Source organism: Eleutherodactylus coqui, chromosome 2 (genome assembly GCF_035609145.1).
Source record: "Eleutherodactylus coqui strain aEleCoq1 chromosome 2, aEleCoq1.hap1, whole genome shotgun sequence".
NCBI classification, from domain to species: domain Eukaryota; kingdom Metazoa; phylum Chordata; class Amphibia; order Anura; family Eleutherodactylidae; genus Eleutherodactylus; species Eleutherodactylus coqui.
This window is the reverse complement of record NC_089838.1, coordinates 122135345-122153855: the sequence shown is the minus strand read 5'-3', so window position 1 is coordinate 122153855 and position 18511 is coordinate 122135345. Positions and strand designations below refer to the sequence as shown.

At 48.4% G+C, this 18511-nt stretch overlaps 1 protein-coding gene across 2 annotated transcripts in view; it reads left to right on the top strand.

Annotated features, from left to right (window-relative positions):
• The first annotated feature begins 6063 nt into the window (after positions 1-6063).
• MON2 (MON2 homolog, regulator of endosome-to-Golgi trafficking) overlaps positions 6064-18511 on the top strand; it is a 124547-nt gene continuing 112099 nt past the window's right edge. For both annotated transcript variants that reach the window (XM_066591480.1, XM_066591479.1), the window contains exon 1: positions 6064-6326. In XM_066591480.1, coding sequence (XP_066447577.1) covers positions 6213-6326 — 114 coding nt within the window. In that variant the 5' untranslated portion in view covers positions 6064-6212. The remainder of the gene's footprint in view (positions 6327-18511) is intronic.

Below are 18511 nucleotides of genomic sequence, written 5' to 3'. Positions count from 1 at the left end.
TCTCACTGCATGCTGCCTGCAGGGTTGGGCAGGGGAAGATGGTGATGCTACCTGCAGATTCGGGTAGTGTAAGATGTAGTTTTGTTGTGACGCCAGTCCGTGTACGGGTAGGGACCTGTTGCAAACAAAATAATAAAATCTAAAACAGTGGAGAACTAATCAAAAATTGGGGATCGACTTCTGTCCTGCCTGGAGTGCTTAGTGTGGTACCTCAGTGCGGATGTTGAATATGGAATAGATGGTGGGAAGTGACTCCAGGAGTCGGGTCATACAGTAAACCAAAGCTGTTTTATTCTTCAAGAGCAGATGAGAGATAAACTTGACTTGTTGCATACAGTTCACATTGATAGACTTTAGTAAAACCAGTTACAGCTACAGGCATTAATTACTTGCTCCTCCCTGGCCTCTACCTCAGGCCTCTCCTGGATCAGACTACTGCGTCAGACTACCTTAACTCCGCCCACTCTCTACCTTTTATTTTGTCAAAAATGCGCATAAAAGGTCATTCTATATTTAACTGTCATACATGGATTCCACACAAGATATGTAGTGCTGTTTCGGACTAATTGTCCTTTATAAAGTAATAAAGAAAAAGGAAAACCTGGCTTTTCTATGGTGTCTGTTGCGGTGAGTTATTGGGGATTTTGGCTTGCTCTTCCCCCCAACCATACCCTTCCTTAGATAACGGTCTCCTTTTATGATCCTCCTCTCGAGAATCGTTTGATAAAATACTGTACAATGAATGCTAGTGTGAAGATGACAGTGTGGATTTGTTAACATTAGCATCATGGTTTATAATGTAAGCGCTGACCCAGTGATGGATCCTAACGGTCACTGACATATTCTATTGACTTTAATTGGAAACTGTTATGACCGGTGGGTGTGGACCCACTGTGCCAACTAACCGGTTTGACTTTGGGCCAAACCTGAGGGCACTATCCTGGCGGCTCTCCAGTATTCACACTTTAACCACTTTACAGGCCTTTTTCTGCAGGGAACCGATCAGGCTGCTACCCCCTGGAGTAGTCCCACTGTAGTTGGTGGTTGACCCACAGGGAGGGAAGGGGGGTATTTGGAGACACTGGTGTAATGCACCACAGGATAGGCCGAAGCGCACAGTCCGGATACGGTCCAATGTTGGGGCTGGCAGCGTTGAAATTACATCCAGGTCACAAGTCCGAGGGTCAGGGCAGGCAGAGTTTAGGCAAGCCCAGGTAATGTTTCCAAGGGTCAAGGCAGGCAGAGTTCAAGTAAATCCAAATAACAAATCTAAGGCCTAATGCCCGCGGCCAGATTTCCGCCGTGTAAAACGCGGCGTAAATCCGTGGCGTTTCGCAACAGCTATTAGGTTCTATTAAACCTAAAAGCTCAATGTACACGCTGCGGAATTCCACCGCAGAATTCCACAGCATGAAATTACCTGTAGCATGTCCTATTTGCCGTGGGTATATGCGCGGAAGGCTACCATTGTAGACAATGGAAGCCGCCTGTCAGGCTATACTTCCGCTGTAGCACAGCGGAAGTATTGTGTGAATACGCCCCTCGCCCCCCACTGAGCGCGTCATATGACTCTGCCGGTGGGTCATGCGAGACTTCGTGCAGCGGATCCGGAGGTAAGTATGGGGTCTTTGGGGGGGGGGGGGGGCGCCGCAACGGACTCCACTGCAGTATTCCACTTGCAGAGCCTGTCACCGCCGTGTGCATAAGGCCTAAGGGTCAGTACACGGGAATCAAACAAAGGATACCTTTGCCGGGAGCAAGACACAAATGAACACCAAAGTTTTTTTTTCAGACATTTAATTTTTTACTGCCGCCATCTTCTGTGTGCAATAAGTTTTTTACTTTTCCATTGACGTAGTTGTGCAAGGGCTCATTTTTTGCGGGACGTACTGTAGTTTGCGATGGTACCATTTTGGAATACATACGACTTTTTGATCGCTTTTTATTGCATTTTTTCTTGGAGACAGGGTGGCCAAGAAAGCGCATTTCAGGCGTTCTTTATTTTTATTAGTCCCCACATGGGACCACAACTTGCATTGCTTTGATCGCTTCTGCAGTATGATGTAATGTCTTAGCATTACTATGATGTAATGCCATAGCATTAGGCAGTCTCTAAAGCCACCCCACAAGCATTCTGCCAAGACAGCCCTGGGGCCTTTCAGAAGGACCCCGACTGCTATAACACCTGCACGTCTCCCTGCGATCTCATCGCGCATGCGGGTGGCGTACAAGACCCTTGAACATCATTCGGGGGATTTAAAAGCTGCTGTCAGAATTGACAGCGGCATTAAAAGGGTTAACAGCTCCGATCACCTGGCGGCTAATCAGAGCTGTTCCCGATGGGTGTTGGCTGTAACAAACAGCCGACCCCCGTGCTGTATGAAGAGACATCAATCCCCTTCCCTCACATCTCCTCTGGTCCCTCTCCCTGGCTGTCATTACCCGCCTCACCACCATCTTAAACCTCTCCCTGACCTCTGGCATTTTCCCCTCCTCATTTAAACACTCCATCATGTCCCCTCTGCTAAAAAAGCGACCCTTGACCCGACAGAAGATGCCAATTACCGACTTATCTCAAACCTCCCCTTAATCTCAAAATTACTAGAACGCCTGGTTTATGACCGCCTCATACGCTTTCGCTCTGATAACTCTCTTCTTGACCCTCTCTAGTCCGGCTTCTGCCCTGTTCACTCGACTGAAACCATTCCCACAGAAGTGTTAAACGACCTGTTGATGGCAAAGTCGAGGGGCAACTACTCCCTATTAATCCTCCTTGACCTCTCCTTTGTGTTTGACACTGTCGACCATGACCTCCTCCTTGCTATACTTTTCTCTATCACTGCTCTCTCCTGGTTCTCCTCCTACCTCTCTGACTGCTATTTCAGTGCCTCCTCTCTGCTCCCCTCGCTCTTGGGGTCCCCCAGAACTCAGTCCTCTCGTTTTCTCTATCTACATAGCCCCAATCTGACAAACCATTCGCAAATTCAGCCTCCAATACTATCTCCACACTGATGACACCCAGCTATACATCTCTTCCCACGACATCTCTGAACTATTCCTCCAAAATACCACTGTCTGTTGTCTCTAATACTATGTCCTCCCTTTTTCTCAAACTTAATCTTTCCAAAACTGACCTTCTTGTCTTTCCATCCTCAACCAGCGGACCTTCTCACAACATCTCCATTCCAGTGTCTGGCATCATAATAACGCCCAGACAGCACACCCGCTGCCTTGGGGTGACACTGGACTCTGACCTCTCCTTCACCCCCTACATCCAATCTCTGGCCCTAACATGCCACATGCACCTCAGGAGTATTGCTAAAATCCCTTTTTCACCAGGGACACGATAAAGACACTTGTGGTTGCCCTCATCCACTCCCGACTTGGCTACTGCAACTCGTTGCTCATTGGCCTTCCTCGACCAGACTCTCCTCTCTCCAATCCATACTAAATGCGGCAGCTAATTTTCCTATCCCGATGGTTCTCAGACGCCTCCGCACTATGCCAGTCGCAGCATTGACTGCCCATACATTACAGAACTCAGTTTAAACTTATCCCCCTCACCCATAATGCTCTCCATGGCGCTGCACCATCTTACATTGCTTCCCTCCTGTCCATACATCCTTCAACCCGCGCACTCTGATCTGCTAACACACTCAGACTAACCACCCCTCTAATACGAACCTCACATACTCATCTCCAGGACTTCTCTAGAGCAGCACCGATCCTCTGGAATGCTCTACCCCAAAACACACAGGCAATCCCTGACAAGCGGAACTTCAGACGTTCCTTAAGGATGCACCTCTTTATAGAAGCATACCAAACCTCTCCATCTATCCAGTTGGTTCTCAGATGCCTCTGCACTATACCAGTCGCTGCACTGGCTGCCCATCCATTACAGAACTAAATTCAAACTCATCACCCTCATCCACGGCGCCGCGCCTCCGTACATTGCTTCCCTCCTATCCGCACACCACCCAGCCCGCACACTCCGATCAGCCAACACAAGGAGATTAAACACCCCTCTAATTCGATCCTCACATGCTCGCCTCTAGGACCTCTGTAGAGCAGCACGGTCCTCTGGAACACACTACCCCAAAACATCTGGACAATCCCCGACACACGAAATTTCAGGCGTGCCTTATAAACGTACCTCTTGACGGAGGCATACCAAATCTCCTGATCCAATCCCCTAGCCCCCACCCTACCATGCCGCCAGCCCCTCCCTATGGCTCCCCACTCCTTTGCCCATCGTATACATCTTCTGCCCCCATACCTCCTTATCACCCACCTTCTGTTTCCTGATAATTACTGTAATTTCGGCACTGTTTTGTGCTCCTCCGTGCCTCGTCTCCTGCCCCTGTACCTCCTAAGCCACCCTAACCCGTCTCTCCCCAAATAATTGTATACCACATGTAACTGTTTGTGTCCCCCTATGCTTTCAAAGCAGTGAATGCCATCAGAAAAAAAATTAGGAATGTTAGAATTGTGCTTTATTAGTTATATGTCCTCAGAATGGTACTAATAGAAACTAAAGGGCGTCCTGCAGAGAATGACCCCCACAGAACCATGTGGACGGAACATTATGGCAGTTAGAGGATGGCGGCGGAACATTATGGCAGTTAGAGGATGGCGGCGGAACATTATGGCAGTTAGAGGATGGCGGCGGAACATTATGGCAGTTAGAGGATGGCGGCAGAACATTATGGCAGTTAGAGGATGGCGGCGGAACATTATGGCAGTTAGAGGATGGCAGCGGAACATTATGGCAGTTAGAGGATGGCGGCAGAACATTATGGCAGTTAGAGGATGGCGGCGGAATATTATGGTAGTTAGAGGATGGCGGCGGAACATTATGGCAGTTAGAGGATGGCGGCGGAACATTATGGCAGTTAGAGGATGGCGGCGGAACATTATGGCAGTTAGAGGATGGCGGCGGAACATTATGGCAGTTAGAGGATGGCGGCAGAACATTATGGCAGTTAGAGGATGGCGGCGGAACATTATGGCAGTTAGAGGATGGCAGCGGAACATTATGGCAGTTAGAGGATGGTGGCAGAACATTATGGCAGTTAGAGGATGGCGGCGGAACATTATGGCAGTTAGAGGATGGCGGCAGAACATTATGGCAGTTAGAGGATGGCGGCGGAACATTATGGCAGTTAGAGGATGGCGGCAGAACATTATGGCAGTTAGAGGATGGCGGCAGAACATTATGGCAGTTAGAGGATGGCGGCGGAACATTATGGCAGTTAGAGGATGGCAGCGGAACATTATGGCAGTTAGAGGATGGCGGCGGAACATTATGGCAGTTAGAGGATGGCGGCAGAACATTATGGCAGTTAGAGGATGGCGGCAGAACATTATGGCAGTTAGAGGATGGCGGCGGAACATTATGGCAGTTAGAGGATGGCGGCGGAACATAATGGCAGTTAGAGGATGGCGGCGGAACATTATGGCAGTTAGAGGATGGTGGCGGAACATAATTTTAGTTTTTTCTAAACATATTTTGTATTTTAAAAGCAGTGGAGCAAAAAACCCCCCAAAAAGCGATATAACTTTGGTATCGTAGAAATCGTACGGACCCGTAGAATAACGTTATCGGGTCATTTCTGCTGCAGCGTTTAGCCGTAGAAACAAAGCGCATCCAAAGGTGGCAGAACTTTTTTTTTCCATTCAACTCCACTTTTTTTTACATTTTTCAGTACATTATATATTACCAATGAAAACTACAACTCATTTCGCAAAAACACACGAGCCCTCAGACATCTGCGGAGATGGAGAAATACATAAAAGTGTTAAGGAAAAACAGAAAATGGTAAAAAAAGGGCCTCGTCCTTAAAGGGGTTAATGTGCAGTAGGTACTTTATGATAAATGTTCTATAGGTTGTGCTAGAACGGTCAGCCGGGGTCAACAGAAATACACTATATAGCACAACACCACCGCAGCCATGGCTGCCGCGGACTACGGCGACCGAAGAGGATGCCGGGGAGATGGCTCACTGCGCCTGCGCGGACGCTCTTCCAGCTTGTAGCTTGTGTTTACGGAAGCGGCTGTTACGTGTCAGTGCGGAGAGCGGGGCATTGTGGGAGTCCGGCTGATGGCCGAGCCGACGGGCTGACAGCTCTGAGCCCGGCCCGGGACATGCTCTAGGCGGCCGCTCCGCACCGAGTCCGCACACCCTCTGCTCCACGGAGCAACAACTGGAAACATGTCCTCCTCCACCAGCAGCCCGGAGGCCATCAAGAAGCTGCTGGAGAACATGCAGAGCGACCTGCGGGGTCTGTCCATGGAGTGCAAGAAGAAGTTCCCTCCTGTCAAAGAGGTGAGAGCAGCAACCCGGTGGCGGAGCTCATCCTACAGCTCGTCCTGGGCAGAAGGCTGTGTGCTCCTCCTTGGTACTACTGATGCCAGTCTGCCCCCTGACCTGTGGGCGCCTCCTTGGTACTACTGATGCCAGCCTGCCCTCTGCCCTGTGTGCTCCTCCTTGGTACTACTGATGCCACTCTGCCCCCTGACCTGTGTGCGCCTCCTTGGCATTCTTCATGTCAGTCTGCCCCCTGCACTCTATGCTCCTCCTTGATATCCCTGATGCCAGTCTGCCCCCTGCCCTGTATGCAGCTCCTTGGCATTTCTGAATCCAGTCTGCCCCCTGCCCTGTATGCACCTCCTTGGCATTCCTGATGCCAGTCTGCCCCCTGCCCTGTATGCACCTCCTTGGCATTCCTGATGCCAGTCTGCCCCCTGCCCTGTATGCGCCTCCTTGGCATTCCTGATGCCAGTCTGCCCCCTGCCCTGTATGCGCCTCCTTGGCATTCCTGATGCCAGTCTGCCCCCTGCCCTGTGTGCGCCTCCTTGGCATTCCTGATGCCTGTCTGCCCTCTGCCCTGTGTGCGCCTCCTTGGCATTCCTGATGCCAGTCTGCCCCCTGCCCTGAGTGCGCCTCCTTGGCATTCCTGATGCCAGTCTGCCCCCTGCCCTGTGTGCAGCTCCTTGGCATTCCTGATGCCAGTCTGCCCCCTGCCCTGTGTGCGCCTCCTTGGCATTCTGCCCCCTGCCCTGTATGCACCTCCTTGGCATTCCTGATGCCAGCCTGCCCCCTGCCCTGTGTGCAGCTCCTTGGCATTCCTGATGCCAGCCTGCCCCCTGCCCTGTGTGCGCCTCCTTGGCATTCCTGATGCCAGTCTGCCCCCTGCCCTGTGTGCGCCTCCTTGGCATTCCTGATGCCAGTCTGCCCCCTGCCCTGTGTGCGCCTCCTTGGCATTCCTGATGCCAGTCTGCCCCCTGCCCTGTGTGCGCCTCCTTGGCATTCCTGATGCCAGTCTGCCCCCTGCCCTGTGTGCGCCTCCTTGGCATTCCTGATGCCAGTCTGCCCCCTGCCCTGTGTGCGCCTCCTTGGCATTCCTGATGCCAGTCTGCCCCCTGCCCTGTGTGCGCCTCCTTGTTGTGTAGTTTAGGTTTTCAGTAAATAATTTTTACTGATCGGAGTAGAAGTAACAGTAAAATATCCTCAGATCTGGGAGACATCGAGGGCCAGAATAGGGAGGATGGGGGCCCTGTCCCGCTGTGCTGAATCCAGACCACCTGTCCCCGTAGAAGCCACCGGTATGAGTGTATCTTGACGCCACCGGAAGCTAGGGGTTTGACAGGAGGAACGCCCCTCTCACACCCCCAGCTCCCGATAGGGTTAAGTCTGGAAGGTCCTAGCAGCACAGCGTGCGTATTGATGTTGTGGGCCGTGCTTCTGCTGTGGAGGCTTGGAGAGCCTGCCACCCGCCGCTTATGCCCTGTCTCCCAGCACCCGTCTGTCACCTCCGTGCTGGCCGACCCCCTATGCCGCCTCTCTGCTCCCTCAGCGGTGCTGCCTTGCTCATGTGCACTCACACGCTCACTGCTGCCAGTCTGCTCCGGGCCACTGCTTCGGTCCTGTCTCCCAGCAGCCGCCTGACAGGTCCATGCCGGCCAACCCCCGCCGATGTGTCTCTGCTCCCTCAGCGGCGCTGACAGCTGGGATTCCATAGTGGCCTTGCAGGACCTACAGGGCTAATAAATGTGCAACCAATCGGGGACAGGGGGTGTGACCCCCTAATCAATCTTGACTCCACCAGGCGTTCCTGGTGGCGTCAAGATACACTAATACCGATACCGCGGCCACCTATAGGACAGGTGGCAGTGTATGTGCATGATGGCACTGTCCACTAAGGTCTATGGAAGTCATGGAGGTGGTTGTGCCAGCGGCTTCTGTAGACCTCAGAATGGGGGTATGGCTCACCCCTCACATCTCCGCTGGGCGGGATGGATGACTGTTTCTTGCTGAGAGGTGGGGGTCCTAGCATGTAAACCGCCATAAATATTGTATGCCAGGAGGACCAGCCTGGGCACGGGTGGCGGTTGGTGGCAGCCCAGGTGTATCTACCTATAACCCTGCATTGGAACTATTTCGACCACCACAGAAGCCGCCTTCACCTACTGTAAAAGTCCTGCAATAGGAAGCTTTAGCCCCTAGTAAAAAAAAATCCCATGCTGAGCGCTGTGCTCCACAGATATGGCGGAGCAGGTGAGTATAAGGCCTGGTTCACACGGGCGACAAGCTCGCGCTGCTGCAATGCTACAAACCGCATGTATGTGACGCCCGTGCTTTCCCATGGGTTTCTTCACACACGTGATGTTTTGTAGCATGCAACAACCCGACACCTAAACCTCGCAGGTCCGGCGATATGCCCACGGCACGTGAGGTTTTGTAGCCCATGTTTCCCTATGGAGCCTTCCTCTCTGTTGCATTGCACGAAAATGCGATTTTTGTCTGGTGCGATGCAACTTTGACAGAAGGACATCCTGCTGCCAAAGCCAAATCTAAGCCCTGGCTGCAGGGGAAAAACAAAAAATGCATACATCACCTTAGAAGCGCTCTCCGCTACAGATTCTCCCCGGATCCCGGCACTGCTTCTCTTCTTCATCTTCTGGCCGGGGATTAAAAAATCCCCGCCTTCTGGATGCGCTGGCTTCCCCCAACGAAAATCCTCTTATATGGTGCTATGAAGTTGTGCAACTTTGTAGCGCCACATGCAATTTTGTAGTGCTACAATACCGTGTCGCCCGTGTGAACGAGGCCTAAAGGAGGTATTCCCCGACTCCCCTCACCATAACGTACGGAACGCTTCAGGGTGACGGTTTCCCATCTGCGCTCCGAGGCTTCCGGTTTCTTGCTCCCTTCGGGAAGCAGGAAAACTGAATCTCTGTGGCCAAACAGCGCTGAATGAACCCCATTAACTATAATGCGGTCTTCTTGGTTTTTGCCCGGTTTTTGGACGGAAGAGAAAGTGCTGCATGTAACGCTTATTCTTCCCGTATTTTGAGCCGAATGTGTGGTGGAACGGCGGAGATTCCAGCGCAAATGTGAAGCCGGCCTAATTTATGCTGCAGGTGTTCACGGTGGGCTTCACCTCTTCAAATCAGCCGGCGAAAGTCAAAATCTGCACCCAAATCCCCAGCAGATTTTCCGCCACATGTGACCGTGCCTTAAAGGGGCATTCTAATTAGCGCTAGAAAATTGCAAGTGGCAGCAATGTCTTTGCGACGGAAAAGCAGCGCTGACGCTCAGCAATTCGCATCGAACGCAAATGAGCAAATCGCGTCAAAATCACTACTTTTTTTTCCCCGCGATTTTTGAGATTTAGTGCTGCTTTTTCTTGCAAAAACAACGCTAACACTGCAAAAAACGCGGAAAAAAAGTACAATTATGACGTGACCTACTAGCAGTGATCTCGCAATCACCAGTGTGAAGAAGCCCGAAGGGTTCTTATGGCACAGGACAGTTGTCATCCCAGCAATAGTCGCTCCTGTGCTTTCACAAGAGCGATGTCATTTAGTGACTAGAGGCGGGGTGTGCCCGAGATTACTTCACCCGCCAAGGATAAAGAGAAACGCTGAAAACGGGGAGCAGTTAAAGTATAATACATTCCAGAGTTTTTAATTTATATGGTGATTAACCCTTTAATGAATAATATATTTATGATATCCTTTTTTCATGTATTACTACTTGTTTTATTTTTCATTGCTTTCTGTCGCCGTCTCTCGACCACCTTGTGTTTCTGACGGTGGGCAGTGTGGGGGTTCGTTTTTAATTGTACCATTTTGGAGTACAATTATTGCACAGTTCTGGCTTTCGTCGTTTTGTTTTCTGACGGCGTTCACTGCATGGGATTAATAATGTGATATTTAAACAAATTGGAACTTTAGGGATGCAGTGCTATTAATTTGAACCTCTTTTTGATGTGTGAACTGGAAAAAGTTTTTTTTTTTGTTTGTTTTAATGTTTTTAATATTTTCATCTTATTTATTACTTTTTATCTAGTCCCCATAGGAGACCTGCACTTGCGATCGCTTGATCGCCTCTAATGCAATAATATGTTATTGCATTATACTGTATTTCCACAGGCCTACTATTAACCCCTTAAGGGCATGGCCTATTTTGGGCTTAAGGACGCAACAATTTTTGGCGGATTTTCATCTCTATTTTTCAAAAGCCATAACTTTTTTATTTTTCCGTCGATGCAGCCGTATAAGGGCTTGTTTTTTGCGTGGCGAACTGTAGTTTTTGATGGTGTTATTTTTGGGTACATAGACTACATTGTAAAACTTAAATTTTTTTTTTTATGATAGCAGGGAGAGAAAACGCATCAATTCTGCCATAGATTTTTTTTTTTTTTTACAGAGTTAATCATGCAGCATAAATGACACAATTCATTTTTTTTCTGCGGTTCGGTACGGTTACGATACCAAAATTCTTATATTTTTTTTAGGTTTTTCCACTTATGCAATAAAAACCCTTTTTTGGAAATTTTTTTTTAAATCGCTGCATTCAAAGTCCTGTAACTTTTTAATTTTTCTATGTACGGAGCTCTGTGAGGGCTTATTTTTTTGCGAGACAAGCGGTAGTTTCTATTGGTGCCATTTTGGGGAATATATGGCTTTTTTGATCAGTTTTATTGCATTTTTTTGGGAGGCAAAATGGTAAAAATTAGCATTTTGCCTCTGTTTTCCTTTTTTTTTTTTTTTGCGCTTTTTGCCGTGCAGAATAAAAAGCATATTACACTTATTGTACACGTCGTTACGGAGGCGTCGATACCAAATATGTGCCATTTAAATTTTTTTTTACCTTTTTTTATGCTAATATAAGAAAAAGCATGAAAACGTATTTTTTTTTTTTTTTGTTTTTTTTACACTATTTGTATCCCTCTGGGGGACTTAAAGCACAGCACTGATGATCACTGTGATAAGGCATGGTAGGAGTTCTGTCCTGTCATGCTTTATCGCTTATACAGCAATCATAGGCTCTGGCAACACAGGATGCCAGTATCTGGCGTTCTGTTGCCATGGCAATAGGCTGGGCTCTCTGTGATTATATCGCAAGAGCCCGGCAACTTCACAGAGGGAGCACGCTCCCTCTGTGAACCCTTCCCATGCTGCGATCTATATAGATCGCGGCAAGGAAGGGGTTAACAGTGGGGGGGATAACATCTCCGATGCACCCCCACTGCTGCAGTGGGAGGCTGGCTATGACTAACAGCTGGCTCCCGCAGCGGGATAGCGCAAGATCAGTCATGATCTCACGCTATCCCTATGACGTAAGGGTACGTCATTTTGCGAGAAGTACCACCCTGCTATGACGTACCCTTACGTCATAGGGAGGGAAGGGGTTAAAGGCATGGCACTTTGCAATCTTATCACGGCTGTGCCGTTTTGGCTATTTCCATCTTGATCGATCAGGACATTTAAATCCGCTGTCAGAATTGACAGCAGGTTTTGAAAGGGTTAACAGCCGCTATCTGAGTTATCCCTGTTGGCGGTTGTTGTGTCTAGGTGTCGGCTGTCTTTGACAGCTCATACCCACCATATATGGAGCATCCTTAGCTGACTGTAGACGTTTATATACGTCCTAACTGCATGGGGCATATACAGTAAGGGTGTATAGAGCCATGCGGCTCTCAGGAAGGGGTTAGGATTAGAGATGAGCGAGTATACTCGCTAAAGCACTACTCGCTCGAGTAATGTGCCTTAGCCGAGTATCTCCCTGCTCGTCCCTGAAGATTCGGGAGCCGCTGCAGCTCACAGGTGAGCCCGCAGCTCCCCACCCGCCGCCGGCCCCCGAATCTTTAGGGACGAGCGGGGAGATACTCGGCTAAGGCACATTACTTGAGCGAGTAGTGCCTTAGCGAGTATACTCGCTCATCCCTAGTTAGGATGATTAAAGGGGTTGTCCCGCGAAACAAAGTTGGGTTATACACTTCTGTATGGCCATATTAATGCACTTTGTAATGTACATCGTGCATTAATTATGAGCCATACAGAAGTTATTCACTTACCTGTTCCGTTGCTGGCGTCCTCGTCTCCATGGTGCCGTCTAATTTTCAGCGTCTAATCGCCGGATTAGACGCGCTTGCGCAGTCCGGTCTTCTTCTTTTCTGAATGGGGCCGCTCGTGCCGGAGAGTGGCTCCTTGTAGCTCCGCCCCGTCACGTGCCGATTCCAGCCAATCAGGAGGCTGGAATCGGCAATGGACCGCACAGAAGCCCTGCGGTCCACCGAGGGAGAAGATCCCGGCGGCCATCTTCACAAGGTAAATAAGAAGTCACCGGAGCGCGGGGATTCAGGTAAGCACTATCCGGTTTTCTTTTTTAATCCCTGCATCGGGTTTGTCTCGCGCCGAACGGGGGAGGGGCTATTGAAAAAAAAAAAAAAACCGTTTCGGCGCGGGACAACCCCTTAAGTCAAATAAAACCACTTTGAGGCCACGTTTACATGCGCCATATACATGACAGATTTTCCGCAACGGATTTGGGTGACTGGAGAAACAAAAAGCACTGCACTTGTATGCTAATGCAATTATCGTGCAGTGTCGGTTTTTCTTTTTCTTTTTTTCTTTTTACTATTGAAAGTACATGTTATTTTTCACAAGTGTAGCGATATGTTGTCTTGCAAAACGCATCACAATTGGAGGCAAAAACTGTATGTTTATGAGTGCGATATCGGTCTGACATTCTTAGACGTGTAAATAAACTCTTAGGTCGGCCGCTTTTTACCGCGATTAATGTAGCGCTCTGAATGCCACCCTAATCGTGGTACAGCACTCGCATTGATTTCAATGTGGCCTCACAGACCCGCGCTCATACGTGGCGTTTCTAACGTCACAATTTTTTTCAAGCGGTCTGTTTTATTTTTGTGCGTTTTAGCACTTTAACACACCTCCTCACCCATCACAATGATGGGGTGCGTTAAAAAGCGCTGTTGAACGTCGTGATATGCTTTTAAAAACAACGCTCAAAATCATGGCAAAAAAAACCGCAATTTCAAGCCCGCCCTGGCTGACTTGCCTCTAATTCTCCAACTTCCTGGTGTCGTACAAACATGAAATTTGGCACAAGCGTTCCTTAGGTCCTAAATAGCTTGATTATTTAATGCTAAGTGCAAAAGTAAGTGACCCCCTATGTAATGTAACTTCCGGGAGTCGTAGAAGTGTGAAACGTGGCGCGAGCATTCTTTAGACCCTAGATATGAAAAGTAAAGAGGTCGCAACTCGATTATTCAATGCGACTTGCAAAAGTAAGTGCACCCCTATGTAATGTAATTTCCCGATGTTGTACAAGCATAAAATTCGGTCCTAAGTGAGGAGAGTGGGAGGGGTGGCACATTCTGTAGAGGGACATCTGTACATGCAGCCTGAGAAGAATCTAACGCTCCTCTGTGCTATACATATTGTGTACCTCAGTTCCTTTAAAGTAACCACGACTTCATAAAATGTTCTGTGCAAACAGATAAACACCTGTATCAAAGTAACCTGGGTGAAGCCGGGTATATCAGCTAGTTAGTTCATGTAGATGTCAAATAGGAGGAGTCGCTGGGATCTCCATGACAGCACAATGCTGCTTTCTGCATGCCTCGTAGTACAATGGTGACTATCACTTTGTGGCACGGAGATGAGCAGCTGCACATGGAGAAGACTTGGGTGGCTCCCCTTGTGTATAATTGTAGAGGCTGGTACAAGTAATTAAGGATTTCTCTGATCTTTGGCGGAACTCCTGTGTGAACGAGAGAACAAACATCCCAATTCTTCTGCTTGGCTTCAGATTTCCCAGCTCGTTGCCATGGGAAGCGGAGTGATACCGCAGCTCAGCTCACTTCTTCATCACAAGGCTGTAAAAATATCTTTACAGGAAACCGTCCACATGTCATGGGCTTGTTTTCTGTGTGAAAGTCGATGGAAGCCGTCTGATCCGCGGCCCTTGTGTAATCATCATTGCGGAAAGGTAGCGGAATCCACGTCATCGCCTAGTGGCATAATCTGTACTGTGTGCCATCCGCAATACAGACCCGGAGAGGTACCCAGCGGTCACCGGCCGGGCACAGGGTCTAATTCCTCTGCAGGATCCCATATGTGGAAACCGACCCGACCGTGTGCATTCGGCATAAACTAGAGCAGACCGCGTTCGTCTGAGAAGCTCCATTCAAATCACTGGAGGCGCCTGTGTTTTTAGCAGATGCTGCGCTGAACGCTGTAAAAACTGCCGGTGTAAAAGCGGCCTTGGAATCCTGTGAGTTCATGAAGAAAGCAATGGTAGAAGTTGGAGTGAAGGTTCTGTGCATAGTCTGTTTTCAGCACCACCTATGCTTGTAGATTGTTAACTTAAATTAATGCTAATTGCTTACTCCTCCTTGGCTAAAAATACTCACAAATGTTGGGCGTCTAAAGATAATCTGGCCATTGGAAAGCACTGCACCGCCCTAATAGGAGGCTGACACTAGGTAGAGAAGGCACAATATTGGGGCAAAATACTAGAAATAAGAAGACAGTCTGGTACAGACACATTCACTCCAGTAAAGCGATCAGCAGGGCTCCCGCTTTACTAAAGTTTGCGTATGTGCCCTGGCTGGCTGGTGGCTACATAGCACGTGGGTATCTTTTCCTACATCCGCCTCTGTACAGATATTGATGCCATCAGTATCTTAGCCACAATGTTGCTACTACTTGCCGATCTGGTTTTCTCCAGGCATTAACCCAGGCGTATTCCTATTTTTTCTTATGGTGTTAAAGGGAACATGTCACATTGTACGCGTAGCCCTAACAGCCGGCAGCGTGTTATGAAGCAGACGGGGGGCAGCGGATTAATATATAGTTTTGTGGGAAAAGATGCAATATAACTTATATTTAATTTTTTTAAATCTCTGCTCATTTTATTTCTAAGAGTCCAGTGGGCGGTCCTATCAGTGATTAGTATCCTTCCTTGTGTGACCGTACATACAGGTATAGCTGCTAATCATGATAGGACCGCCCACTGGACTCCTCTAAGATAGAATAAGCAGAGATGTACATGAATGCAGTCATACTGAATCTTTCCCTACAAATATATATATTATATATGAATCTGCTCCTATTATATCCTAAGCTGTTTATTACACTATCATTATGTACTTAAAGGGGTTGTCCCGCGAAAGCAAGTGGGTCTATACACTGCTGTATGGCCATATTAATGCACTTTGTAATGTACATTGTGCATTAATTATGAGCCATACAGAAGTTATCAGAAGTTATTCACTTACCTGTTCCGTTGCTAGCGTCCTCGTCTCCATGGTGCCGTCTAATTTTCAGCGTCTAATCGCCAGATTAGACGCGCTTGCGCAGTCCGGGTCTTCTTTTCTGAATGGGGCCGCTCGTGCCGGAGAGCGGCTCCGTGTAGCTTCGCCCCGTCACGTGCCGATTCCAGCCAATCAGGAGGCTGGAATCGGCAATGGACCGCACAGAAGAGCTGCGGTCCACCGAGGGAGAAGATCCCGGCGGCCATCTTCAACCGGTAAGTAAGAAGTCACCGGAGCGCGGGGATTCAGGTAAGCGCTGTGCGGATTTTTTTTTTAGGTCCCTGCATCGGGTTTGTCTCGCGCCGAACGGGGGGGCTGTTGAAAAAAAACAAACCCTGTTTCGGCGCGGGACAACCCCTTTAAGACTTGATACTTTTGTGAACAATAAGAGTGACTGCAGTTTTTCAAACTTTTAACATGTCAGAGCAACATATCAAAAGTTTTGATCAGTGGGGCTTCTACTGCAAAGACCCCCATTGTCTTCACTTCCTGCCTATAGACCTCTAGGAGTCCTTCTTCAACTGCCAAGAGGAGCCGACAAGCAACGAAGACAGCTGAAAGGGCACAGGGCTTGGGTGAGCTCTGCATCCCCCTCGTTTTAGCTGGGGTCTCAGCCGCAGGACCCTCACTAATAAAAACTTTTGACATGTTGCTTTGACATGTCGAAAGTTTAAAAAGAGTGCAGTTACTTTAGCCGCATTCACACGGGCGGGTTGGACATGCGCAGTACAGTTGTGTGTGTGTTTTTTTTCTTAAATAATTTTTTTTCCCGTGGAATCTGCCGCCCGTCTGCAATGTTAATTGCAGACTGGTCGTATGGCTTCCATTGAATTCAATGTGGAATCTGCAGAAAAATGGAGCATGTTGCGATTTATTTATTTATTTATTTTTTCTTTTATCCGCGAGTGGAATCCGCAATTGGTTTCCGCTCATGTGCATGAAGGATCACTTTTGCATAGCATGTTATGGGTGGTATTTGCTGCAGAATCCAAATGCGGCCGTCCGCTCTTGATTGCGCAATTCAAATCTGCCCGTGTGCAGGCGACCCTAAGCTGTTGAGAAGCAGTTAAAGGCCAACTTCTAACACCTCAAGAACAACTAAGCAAAGTCCCATTACACTGATATTGTCTCATAGTTGCTCTGAAACCGAGAAGTAGTTGCTACTTGGCTACCGTATCAGCTATAATGTAAGTTAGGGTCCAGCTACACATAAAAATGAGCACAGTTCAACACTAATGTATCGAGTTTTAATGTTCCTAAGACATGCCTTTATATGTGACAGTATAATTGCATGTTTTTCCCCAATTTTGAGCAGTTTTGGTACTGCTCATCTTGACCTATTTCTTTCTGTCTTCTCTAATACCTAGCAGATGCCTCCAATATGTCAGTCTATGGCCAGGCTCACACGGGCAGATTGGGATTGCGGATTCTGCAATCGCTGTCCGCGGTAAAATATGAACATTGAGAGGCATGCATTTTTCCTTTTTTGTTCACACTCGCGGATACAAATTGCGGATTCTGTGAGCAGAAGAAAAATGACGCATGCTCTATTTTACAGCAGAATCCTTATGTACAACGTCCATTGAAGTCAATGGAGGCTGTTGGATTCGCAGCCCATACACAATTAACATTGCATTTAGGCGGTGGGTACCCACGTCATCGATACAAACAAAAAAACTCCCTGTACTACGCATGACCACTGCAATACAGTAGAAATAGTTGCGCAGGGTCACCGGCCGGTTCACTCATATGAGCCGGACCCGAAGATGCCTGTTTACAAGGGTAGATATAACCCTCACAGACAATTTTTAGGTCATCTTAAAATTGATCCAGAAAAATGAGCAAGTTCTTGCTGATTGTGTAAGGGCATATTTTTATGGCCATGGACTGTCGGATCCACGTCAGTTTCCTTGGCATGGATCTGACACTGTAGTTCCCGCGGCAGAACTTTTATTTTTTTATTTTTTTTTGCAGCGCCAAATAATCTGCACAGACCTCCATAGCATTAAATAGACTGCGAAAATGGTGTGTAATTTGCAGTGGATTTGGGCATGGAGTCCACAGCAAAGTGCCACCATGTGAATAAAGTCAAGCTTGTGCCCCAGGCGTGTACCGGGTTCATCATGTAGTTATGTGCATGACAGGTCGTTGGGTGCATACTGTATAGCAGAGCACACAGACGCACTCGTACTTTTTGTCTGCCTGGAACGTTCATGTTGTACTGTAGTACCTGGCCAGGTGTCGGGACCTCCGTGGCGATGGTAGAAGCATTCATTTGTTAGTCCAGCAGAAGATGGGTGGGAGTTGGCACCATTGGGCACCATTCCATGGGAGGTTCATCATGTACAGGATCATTCTCATCTTTGGAGATTGGGGAACGTGTGGGAACAGGGACGTTGCTCCATGGTGTAACTGGGGACAGGACAAACTGGACTCAATAGAAATGTTTAGCTGGTACCAGAACTTTGTTGGGCTTACGCCTTGCAGAGGTCAAGTGCCTGGGTGGCACACAGCTAGTAGATTGCTGAAGCGTGACTGCGCAGAGAATGATTGGAGTGTGGTGGTCTTGGGCCAAGCTGGAAGGAGACCACCTAGAGAGGGGAGTACAGGACCACTTGTGGACAATGGAGCCCAATGGAACATCAGTGTACAGCTTCAGTAGTGAAGTTTGAGAGCTTCCAAGTTGGTTGTTCATAGACCCAGTGCCAGTGAAAGCCGAGACCTCCCTACTAGAATGACCCTGAATTCGAGGATGGACGCCAACACCAATGCCAGCCGTCTAGGTGATGAGAACTGTGCTTGTGTGTTGTTACATGGCATGGGGAAGAGGCTCTAAAATGATGATAAATGACCACGTACTTGCCTGATAATCCACTGC